Source organism: Carettochelys insculpta, chromosome 2 (genome assembly GCF_033958435.1).
Source record: "Carettochelys insculpta isolate YL-2023 chromosome 2, ASM3395843v1, whole genome shotgun sequence".
Lineage (NCBI taxonomy): Eukaryota > Metazoa > Chordata > Testudines > Carettochelyidae > Carettochelys > Carettochelys insculpta.
The window spans coordinates 243,154,361-243,166,587 of NC_134138.1; the positions used below are offsets into that span (position 1 = coordinate 243,154,361).

Here is a 12,227-nt window from a genome sequence, read left to right on the forward strand (position 1 = left end):
CACCAGATAATAGCATTATCTTCCCTTTAATTTTCCTTCTTTGTCTGTCTCTCTCAAACTATGAAGCAAGAATGGATTTAAACCATCAGGGATTCTTCTGAAATTTAAGTCCCAATTCCCTATAGAATTAACTCTGAATCCTTTGACATTAAGAGGCATTGAAAAGGATAGCATTGTCTGGTTTTTTTATGTTTGAATAATGTTGAGAAAAAGTTGGCATTTTCCTATTTTCCCTTGGCTGTGCTCTTCACAGAGAGGGAATACAAGACAGCTTCCAACATATCTACAGACTGAGAGCTTAAAAATATGTAGGTTTGTATGAAACAAGGTAAAGAAATACCCTTTAAGCCTTACTTTTTTAGTTGGATCTGCCATCTTACGCAAGGGCAGTGACAATACAAAACCAATGAAAATATTATCATCATCAACAACAACAACAACCATGGGCTCAGCTCCCAATGGTGTCCGATGCCTCTCTTGACTGTTCCCTTCCACCTTTCCCTGTCCATTGTGGAGTGGCTTAGTTTCTGTAGACCAGCTCCACACCATTCTACTGTATCATATACCCATTCTCTGTGGAGTCTGCCTCTCCTATTCGAGCCACACTTCATGACAAATACCAGTGTCTTGATTTTTTGTTTGTTGTTCATTCTGCAAATATGACTGAATAGCTGTAACTCGCATTGTATAACTTTCTGCAGTAGGTTCTCTTTCATCTGTATGTTCCTATGGCATTCCTCTTTGGAGACCTTCTGCATCCATCCTATTTTCAGGATCTTTCTATAACAACTCCTCTCAAATGCCAATATTCTTCTCTTCGAATCTTTCATTATCACCTATGTCTCACATCCCTACAACATACCGCTAAATACACACATTTTCAAGACGTGAGGCTTCATTCCTAAGCTAATCAATTTGCTCAATGGTTTGAGTATTGGCCTTCCAGATACAGGGTTGTGAGTTCAATCCTCCAGAGTGCAATTCAGGACTCTCCAGGCAATAGACTTGCAGGGAGGGAAAGCTCAGTGGTTTGAGCATTAGTCTGCTACACCCAGCATTGTGAGCTCAGTCTTTGAGGAGGCTATTTAGGGATTGGGGCAAATAGATGCCAGGGATGGTGCTGGCTCCTGCCAAGAGGACACTGAACTAGATAACCTCCCAAGGTCCCTTCCAGTTCCAGGAGATGTGTATCTCCAATTACACCTTTTATAGTATTATCCATCACCTTCAAATTAGCTCTTGCTTTCACTATTCTAGTCCCTATTTCCTTCTTACAATCTAGATCATGTGTTATGTTGCTCCCCAGATATGTGAACTTCTCTAAATTCCCTAGTTCAATCCCATCTATACTGACCTTTCCTCCTATCTCATCTCCAAATACCATTGTTTTTGTTTTATCTATGTTCATAATCACTCTGTGCCACTTCCCTTCCTCTTTTAGCACATGCACTGTTTTCACTAGCTTCTCTTCATCTTTCTTAATGATAACTATATCATTTATGAACCTCAAGTTGCTAATTCTTATCCCATTCACAGATATCCCTTCTACCTCTTCCTTGATCTTGTCCAGCACCCTCTCTAGATGAGTGATGAAGATACTCGGCGATACTGGATCTCCTTGTCTCGTATCTCTGCTCACTCTAAAACAACTCCCCAACTCTCTGCACATTCTCACCACTGCCTCCACATTGTCATTGATATCCTTCAACAACCGTATTTGTCTGCTATGCACTCCATATGAAACCAACACTGCCCAACTCACTTTCTAATCTATACTGTCAAATGCCTTCTGAAAATCAATGAAAGGAGTGTAGATGTTCTTGTTCTTTTGTCAAGCTTTCTCCACTATCAATCTTAGCGCCCACATCTGCTGTATGGTTCTTCTATCTTTCCTGAGCTCTGCTTGCTCATCTGCTAGATGTTCTTTTATCTGCAATCTTGATTTCTCCGTCAGTATCTTCATCTGCACCTTGCCTAGATGACTTGTTAGGGCAATCGTTCTGTAATTCTTGCAATCAATTGCACTTCCTTTCTTGTGTATTGTCACTAGCATGGATCTTGTGCATTCCTTAGATGCCTTCCCTTCTTTCCATGCCATATTACATAGATGGTGTATTTCCTGAATCATACTTTCTCTGCTATATTTAGTCATCTCTCCCATGATCTTACCATTTCCAGGGTGCTTGTAGTTCTTCAGTTGTTTCACTGCTTTCTACTTCCTTCTTCAAAATATCGGTCTCACTCTCGATGCTCATTGGAGATCGCTTTCACTTCTTTGATCAGTCTCTCTGAGACACTCAGATCAAACTGTGCTTCGTACAGATTGGTGCAATATCTCATCCATCACTGCACAATCATCTCCTTGTTCAATAGCACATCTTCCTTCTCATCTTTGATCACCATCTGCTTTGGCTGCCACTTCCTATTAATATTCCTAATATCTTATACACCTCCCTGGCCTTACATTCACTGTAATACCTCTCTGTATCTTCACACTGCTTCTCTAACCATTTCACCTTATCCTTTCTGGCCACTTTCCTTACCTCATTGCATTTCACCCTATATTGCTGTTCCACTCTCTTGGAAACATCCCTTCTGATCTTCAACGCTTTCTTCTCTTGGACCAACTTCAGTGTCTCCTGCGTAATCCACTTCTTATTGATCTTCTCTTCTTTCAGAACAGTCTGCTCAACTGCCTCTTCTGTCACCATGGCTATCTCTTTGACTCTCTTATCTAGGTCTTTCTCTGTGGCCCCATTCCTTATCTTCTCTCTGAGCACTGCTCTGTACGCATTCCCTATTTCTTCCTCACCTAGCCTCGCCATGTCTCTTCTTTTCTTAAACTATGTCTTTCTTTGGAGTTTCATCTTGATGTTTGTGATCACTAGACTGTGGTCCAAGTCTATATCTGCTCCTTGGAAAGCTCTGCACTGCTGTACTGATGTTACCCATCTTCTTATCAAAATTGTATCTATCGTGTCCATGGACTTCACCTCATTTGATCATGATGTCCACTCTCTCCAGTCCTTTTGTTGGAATCTTGCATTGCAGATCACCATCTCATGCTCCATAGCAAACTCTAGTAGTTTCTCTCCTCATTTGTTTCTTTCTCCATATCCAAACCTTCCCATGCCTCTCTCCCAACCTTCGTTATCTGTTCTGACCTTTATGTTCCCGTCTTCTCCAATGATCAACACAACTCTCTTCAGTATCTCCTTCCGCGTCTTTGTCAAGCCCTTATAAAATAGCTCAATCTCTTCCTCCGTACTATCTGACAAGGGTGCATACACCTGAATGACTGAGATGTTGAACGGTTTTGCTTCGAATCTCAGTACTATCATTCTTGCACTCACCAGTTTGTAGCTGAACAATGCTAAGAAGGAATCCAATGCCTGCCCCATGCTTTGTTTTGTTCCCTGAACAAACGACTTTGCAACTACACATCTCTCCCGGTGCCATCCAACTTACTGACCCAATCGATTGTTTGATTGGTATTGCAGACCTTGTTTATCTGGGCAAAGTCAGAGCTGTCATCTTTTATCAGTTAGTTGTACTGGCATCAGGTTTCATTCATGTTGTTGTTTCACGGTCAGTGCATCATCTATCATCTGACCAACCCTCTTCCTTCATCCAAGCTTGTGACTGGCATGGAACCCCTAGAGGCTTCATGGTGGAGTTAATGAAAATATCCCATGCACCCAATTCCTGTGGGATGCCTGCTACTTCTAAATAGGCCCATGAAAGTTAATAACAGAACACCACTTGCCATTATCAATTCCCCCTACTCAAACCCCTCCAGCGCATTATTGACAATCCACAGCCTATACTGGAATATGATGCTGCACTCTCACAGTCTGGAGGTGATGGGCCTGTTCTTTCCTACAGACAGCTGCCTGACCTCAGGAAAAGTCTTGCTCGCAACCATACACCATGCCACAGAAATACTAATCCTGGAACCTTTTTGTGCAACAAACCCCATTGCCAACTCTGTCCACATATTTGCACTAGAAACACCATCACTGGACCTACCCACATCAGCCACACAATCAGGTGCTCATATTTCTGCACTTCAACTAATGTGATATATGCCATCATGTGTCAGCAATGTCCCTTTGCCACGTACATTGGACTGGACAATAACTTTGCCAGAGAATGAATGGATACAAATCAGACATTAGGAATCTGAATACACATAAACCACTAAGTGTACATTTCAATTTGGCAGGACACACAATTGAAGACTTAATTGTGTGTGTCTGATTTTAACACCAGATTAGAAAGGGAGGCATTTGAATTGGAATTTATTTTCAAGTTAAATACCTATCACCTGGACTCCACAAAGATAGCTATTATCTTATGAATTACAAGAACAATTTCCCCACCTTTGATATTTGCAGTAACCACAGGCATTCCATTTAATTTAATAGACACTTGCAGAGGCTTTTTTCCCGTTTTTTTCCTACTATCTAGCTGATTCGTCATTTTTTTCTCTTTTATTAATTCTCTCTCTCTGTTATCAGTTATTATTCTTCAAATCTGAAGAAATGGGTCTGTCTCACAAAAGCTCATCACCTAAGAAACAATATTGTTAGTCTTTAAGGTGCTATAGGACTGCTTTTTTTGTTTTGTGAAGATACAGACTAACACGGCTACCTCTCCAAGGCCAAACCTGAGTGGTGCTACAAGATACCTGTCAGTTGCAATGCCATTCACTGATATTTGGTTCACAGGTTCCTCCAGCCTGACAAATCTGAATGGTTCTGCAGCCTGCATGCCAGACTGCAACGTCATTCATAGAAATTTAGCCCAATGGCCCTCATGTTACAACAGAGGGATGGCTGTACCAAACCTGGGTGGAGCTGCAACCTTGTGTGCCAGGCTGTAATGCCAGTCACTGAATATTGGTCTGGTGAGTCAATCAGCATGACATTTTAAGCCAAAATTAGAGCGGTTCAGTTGTGTATACCTCATCAGAAATTTCATTATGCACCTCTGCAATTTTCTCCCTCCTCCAGATTTAATAAAGATGTATGAGCCTAAGGCCCCAGTTCAGGAAAGCTTTAACGCACATGCTTAAATCCCTCCCTATTCAAGAAAGCACTAGACATGCATGTCTCATTGATATCAGTGGGATTTCAGCACATGCCTAAGTGCTCTTCTAATTCAGGACCCACATTGATAAATAATTGCACTACTTGAGCATAATTTACAAGTATTGCACTCTAACAAGAGAACAGGAGAAACTGCTTCTGTAACAAGAAACTGAGGTAGTATTAGAAGCAGCAATGTGTCAATCTGTTCTCAACCTACAGAATGTAAAATTCAAGAGACTTGTGCATGCCTTTTAATTGCCAGCTACTTCCTCCAGAAAGTTCTGTGGCACATGGCAAGAAGAATGGCTTCTGTAATGCAGTTTTGTGGTGGCAGTGAAGACATGGAGAGCTTGAAGTGTTTCTTTATGACAGTGCCTTCTTAGACTGGCTGTTGTTGAATGTGGGCTTGATCTTTAGATAGAACAGTTCTGGTGTGTGAACTGCTTTAACAGGTTACACACTGGATTTTCAAGTTAAATGTACTCTATTGAAATGATGTGTATGCTACAGTAAATAGGAGGTGTTTGTTGTATCAGGTCATTGATAATATACAAAAGCCTTATGCAGAGAAGAATCAATGAATTATATGAAACTTAATAGAAAATTATAATGTGTGTTTCTACTGGGAGACATTGAAAGCTTCCACTAGATGGGAGAGGAGTGTGCATTTAATACTGAAATAAACAAAACTCACAAGTAGGCAAAGTAATGTATTATTGCCATATGGTTTTAGAAGATCCAATATATGCTATATTATGATTTTTGTACATTATATTTATTCCTGGGATTTTTCATAGTAATTTAATCTAAGTGAATTAAGGTGACCAAATAACCTTGATTTGATTTGCTGTGAATTATCCTAAAGAAGACTGTAATCCAATTTGTTTTGGCTAGGAATATGCTGCAATAAGAACATCCCCAACCACCAGTTCAAGGAACAGCAGCCAATACATGTCAGATCAGTGGACTCCATTTACTTATTGCCTACATTTATTTAAGCAAATCAAGGGTGATGAAATGTAAAATTATTGTTATGTTGATGGATTCCAAATGCAGACTGAAGAAAGCATGTTAACCTCTTGAAGAGTGCACGACACAAAACAGTTTTAGGAAACCACATTTAGTGACCAAATTTGAGCCAAGTAAGGCTATTGTCTTCATTCTTGTTTGAAAATACACAGCAGCCTTGACTGAAGCAATAAACAATTAACCTGTGTAACCTGTATTAATGGATATGGTAATTTTGATGTGTTTTGTTTATTAATATAATACATACATAATCCTACGTTTAATATTTTATTTCAATGCCATTGTATGTTATGCAGAATAAATTTTGTAATGGTACATCCACTGTGACATCAAATAAAATGTGAACTAGTTTGCATAGGCTAATATTTTGGGCAGCATGATGTTGCTCTAGTCCACCAAGGCTTAAAGATTCACAGTGCAGAGTAAAAAACAGGAGTTAAAGCATTTCTACTAAAATATATTTTAATAGCTGGTGTTAACTTTTTGCATAACAAAAGCCAAATTATGTTATACATCATATGATCCAGGAATAATCCCCGTCCTTTGAAAAAAACAAAACAAAACAAAACAAGTTTCCTTCATAACTGCATAATCCCCAAAATAACATACAGTTTTGCAAAGTAACTAAAACTCTACACACTTTAAAGCAAATATACACTAAACAGTGCAGCGGTTCATTTTTGCTTTTTATATCACACTGCAAAAACCAACATCTGAGAGAGTTTCCACACCATGCTAATCAACGTTAATACAGTCAGTGCTGCTTTCTGATGGTTTAGCAACATGTAATATTGAACTAGATATGATTGTAATGCTACAGTATATAACTTATTTTCCTCCTAAAATAAAAAATGTTTCAACAGCAACTGGATTACAACTTAGATACAATATGCAAATGCTATATATCAGACACAAAAGCATATGAAATTCCTTTGAATATATTGTAGTAGTGCAGGCAATTAAAGAAAGAAATATAGCTCCAAGTTTTCTTTCAGAAAGGTGATTAGATTTGCAACAGGGTACAGAGATTGGAGAACGCTTGCAAAAGCACTTTAGAACATTTTATCCTTTTAACTCATCAGCAGCTTGCTCTTGCCAGCACAAAGCACTGGAGTGTATGCAGTCGTAAGATCTATGCTTAGACAGCATCTTTAGCTTGTTTCTGCATGATATTTAAATATTTACTAACTACGTCTTATTCCATATTTCATACAAATGTTTATTCAAAACAGTCACAATCTTGAGATTTTATTCTTAAAATCACATTCTGCCAAACCCTTCTGTGCTTGCAATTGTTTTTATAAAGAAAAGTGATGTACAATTACTGTCAAGTAAAAGCTAAAAATACCTTCATGGTCAAGAACTAGAGGCCTTGCAAGTCTCCAGGGAACTTTTAGGAAGGGCACACATATCAAAACTATAGTCCACTAAAGTGATTTTTGGTTGAGCCCTAACCTTGCCTAGCTGGTGTGTGATATATCATTGCAGTCATGAGAACTACATTTCAATGTTAAATACTAACAAACTGTAATGGAACATTACAACTGGAGTAGCCCTAATAGTAGCTGTGTTTAGAAAAATGTTATATGGGAAAATTAATATAATGAACAGCAAATGCCCTGTATTAATCTTATATAACATATTCTGTTTCTACTTGTGGTCTTTGAAGAATAACAGAACATCAAAATGTCCACTTGAATAGGGATAAGTGAACTCTAAGCTGAACTATGGAATTCTGAGATGGTAGTGTCCAGAAGAGAAAATTTTCCTCCTCTGTGAGATACTGTTTATACGAGCAACATATGGAGTAAGGGTAATACACTGTGGTCAAATAAAGGAAATAGGTTTTATCTTCTTTTCTTGACAGATAATTTAAAAGGTGGCGGAAAAGCTCTATTTGGCGTTTACTCGTCCCTACATTCCACAGTGTATCAGCAGGCCCTCACAAACCCCTTGTAAGAACTATACTTGCAAACTGGAGTTGAACTGAGGGTTTATGGATTACAAATTGTAGCTCTCATAAAACATCTTGATACCCAGGCCCTAATCACTTCGTATATTGGGTAGAAATGCTAAACAATGGTCTACAACAAGAATTCATCTTCACAGGTATCAAAAACTAGAAAACATTCCAAATGAACAAAAATTACTAAAAGCATGCTTTACAGAAACTTAATAAGCAAATGAATAATCTTAAATTGATCATATTAATTATGCTGCTAGACCATTCTCAAGAGGAAGAGGATTCACATGCTGGTTTGTTTTCTTGATCTTTTATTTTGCAAATTGCTTTAGGTGCCTTACCAACACTATAGAATATTCAGATGCATTAAAAAAAGTTTATTTCCATTATTTAGCCTATCACAGTCCTCTAATTTGCTAAAATGCTTATTTCTGATTTTGCCTGTTACCATATGTAGCATTAGATATCCAACTCCCAAACTGAGAAGAATGCTAGTGTGGCTATGGGGACTGTATGTTTTCAAAGACACTAAAATTCACTAGTTGATGCTACACATATCTGCTCCCTGTGTTTCTTCTGAGTCATACTGTTAGCATACTGACAACTTATTTTTGCTGTTGTCAGAACTGTGGAGCTAGCAGAAGACTGTAATGGCAAGCGATATCCAGTCTGTCTCAGATATCAGCAGAAAACAATCCCAAACATTAGAAATTATCATTCTTCTATCCCTTGCGGATGGCTGGTTATGATGACTGATATAGAAATAGACTGCTTCAGATCACATTTAGGCTGAGCTTAAAGTGTCAGCAGTTTAAAAGTAGCTGTTTGACTTGCCAGGCTAAAGTATCTGACATAGAAGACACCAATAAAGAATAAGAGCCTGTTGCTGCACCTCCTCCATGTACAAAACTCTGAAGTCTTGTGCAGAATTTTAAACCCACAGTGTAGTTACAGCAGTGGTGCCTAAAGATGGCACACCAAGGTTTCAATTTCACAGAGTCCTTTTTCTCCCTTCTACCCATTGGCTCAAACTAATTGCTCATGGGGATCTCCACCCTTGAAATTCTGTGCCTGACAAGAAAGTACATTTGTCTCACTTTTCAATATTTATGGACTACTCTTTTTTTAAAAAAACACAGTCATAAAAATGTACTGTTCTCTGTCTTGCAGCTTGGGATCTTCCCCCTTAGTAACAATACAATAGAAGAAGTTGCTGCCTTTTAAATGTCTGCAAAGAACTGACAGGCGACTTGCACTGGCAGGTTGCTTTTAACACAATGAATACTTACTGCCTTCCTTCATTATTGTTAAATGAAATAAGGCAGGTGTGCTGACTTTCTGAAATAAGAAATAGAAAATTCTCGATAAATACAGCAAAATTTAGTGACATTTTAAAAAACTAAAGTATACAGGAAGTCCAGTGCAGCTTCTAAACTTTGGATGACTATTGTATGACTACCATCTTTCATTCACGTCTGAATACTGAAAACAGAACATTTTGTTCCTTAAATACACCCACATACACATGCACCAATTCCTCTGTGACACTTTACATGATTTTGTGCTCTCTCTGACTCAGGCCCTGATCCTGTAACAGAACAGCAAGGGAGGAATACTGTATCCACAAAGAGCTCACATGAGCAGGATCAGGGCCTTGTCATACTGCAACTAGCTGTTGTCTCACTGTTTAGGAAAAAACCTGGATCCTTCAGGCATGATCAGAAGGCGATGGACAACAGTACTAAAATACCTGGCGGACAGTTGGCAAGAAAATGATCAGGCCTGTAACATTCATTCCATTTCCTACTAATGGTTAGCTGATCCGAAGTTGAAGAGACTATAATCGCCTTCCTTTTTCATCAGACTTGGAATGTAGTTTAAGTTGGAGGAGAAGTATTAGAAAGTCAAAATGGAATATTCTGTATAAATAATTTGGAACAATGATGTTTCCATTTTTGGTACTGAATCCTGGAATTTAAGTACTTTTTATACAGGAATGAAGAACTTAGTTGGATCTACGGATCAACCTTGGGAGCAAAACATAGTCTACAGCTTTCCTTTTGCTAACTGCCTCATAATATTCACCAGCTTTTCCTCTCTTTGGTTTTGGAGAGGAAGCTAGAATGTGGTGGGTATAATTTTTGTTTTGTTTTTACCTTGATGCAAAACATATAGGCTATGGTCACACTAGCGAGTTTTGCTGACAAAACCCCAGTTTTGTCGACAAAACTGGTGGAACATCCACACACAAAATGCGTTTTGTCAACAGCTTGTCAACAAAACTCAGCACTTCCGCTAGCAGCATCCTGTCTCAAAGCTCTCAACAGATTCTGTCAACAAAAAAGCTGTGTGGACACTCTGGGAGGCAGTCTCTCAACACACAGGGCATCCAGAACAATGGGCAGCCCAGTCTGCTGTGCTTCCGGGGGCCTGTTTTGTCAAGAAAGCAGCCGGACAGTCCCACGGCTCTGTCAACAGAGCTGAGCACTCTCCCAATTGTCTTTCAGGTGTGGCTGCACTCTGTCAGTAGAAGTTATGTTGAGGAATATCTTCCGAAAGTGACTTCCGTTGACAGAGCACTGTAGTGTTACTGTAGCCATAGAGAAAAAATAAACTCAACAGCAGTCAAGGATGTTAGTCTTTCATTAACCATCCTGTGAACATAAAACCCTTTTTTGTACAACTGCTTGATGTCAAAACTAGAGCAGGTATTTTGGAAGGAACTCAAGCCCCAGGCTATTAAACTGCAAAGTATCAGAAAATCAGCAGTCCTCTTCAACTTTTCTACATAGGTACAGGACTTTCCTGCAGCAGGAATACACCAATTTTGTCAGCAAAGCAGACATTTAGGAAGACACTTACAATAAGAAGGAAGGATGCGACTACAAGCTTCATGAGGCCATATAGTATATGGGCCAAAGGCAGGCTATTTACAGCAGGATAGTTAAGGATAAAGAAAGTGAAGGAAATTGGACAGTGCTTTGTAGATGGACATTACTTTCTAAAGGTTAAGTGTTACTGCTATACCGATGTCAGCCCCAGGATATTTGAGAGAGAAGGTGGGTGCGGTAATACCTTTCATTGGGCCAACTTCTGTTTGTGAGAGAGACAAACTTACGAGCTTGAAGAATCACTCCGTGTAGCTCAAAAGCTTGCCTCACTCATCAACAGAAGTTGATTGAATTGAATGTATTACCTCACCTGCCTTGTCTCTTGGGTGTTATTTAACGGACACAAAAGATGTGACAATTTGGCCCCGCACTGTGGAAAATGCCACTGGGAAATATTCAGTGGAAAAAGACACAAACTTGCCGTGAATCAAGGCACAATTCAATCTGGGAAGCAAGCAAAACTGACAGGAGATAAGGGCACAATCATGAAGGAGAGCAAATGCGAGACCCAGGAATGAGTGTGGTTGTGTGGGCGAGTTAGAGTTAAAAGCTTTCACTGGCCCAACAGACTTTTTGTTTCTTATAAGGCTGCTGAGCAGTAGGATTTTTACCAGCATGTTAAGTGCTGTTACTTAAAAGGCTGAATTATCCAGTCATCACTTTTATTGGGAGATTAAATGCTCAACGTTAAACAGCTTGAAAAACTATTAAAATGTACTACTAAACTGAAAATATTAGCCTCTTGTGATTTCAAAGAGACATAAGTAAAGAATCTATGTTCTGGTTATGTTTAAAAGAGAATCTAAGAAATCTAGGAAAAAGACATATCTCCTTTAGACCTAATGGATGGAAACCTTTATATGACTGGCAGCACCGGGCTTCCACATATGTCTTTTGTTCTTAGAGTTACTGTTTGGATATGGGTGTCAGATTGTGATTGTTACATCAGATTCCTCTATTAGTGATACAGTAATGAGCACGTGGCCTTAAAAGTTTCTTCTGAATATTTTGTTTCAAAAGGGCTATGTTTCCAGGAAATCAGAATAAAGCTCAAAGGACTAGGGACAGAAATTAGTTAACAAACTCAATGTAATTTGCTGGAAGCATTCCTGTTTTTCCAGTTCTCTGAACAGTACCATACATCCAGCCATCATCAATTGGTTGCACATTGATGATATAGTCCCCATCCCTGAAGGAAACTTCATCTTCATCTTGAGCACTGTAGTCATACATAGCTCTGTAAGTTCTCTG

At 39.0% G+C, this 12,227-nt stretch overlaps 1 protein-coding gene across 5 annotated transcripts in view; it reads right to left on the reverse strand.

The window, feature by feature from the left end:
* Positions 1-6,566: 6,566 nt before the first annotated feature.
* The window catches only part of NEBL (nebulette), a 402,240-nt gene continuing 396,579 nt past the window's right edge, over positions 6,567-12,227 (reverse strand). For 4 of the 5 annotated variants that reach the window (XM_074984855.1, XM_074984853.1, XM_074984852.1 and 1 more), the window contains one exon: positions 6,567-12,224. In XM_074984855.1, the coding sequence (XP_074840956.1) occupies positions 12,048-12,224 (177 nt within the window). In that variant the 3' untranslated portion in view covers positions 6,567-12,047. The remainder of the gene's footprint in view (positions 12,225-12,227) is intronic. The other variant, XM_074984854.1, reaches the window with a different exon arrangement.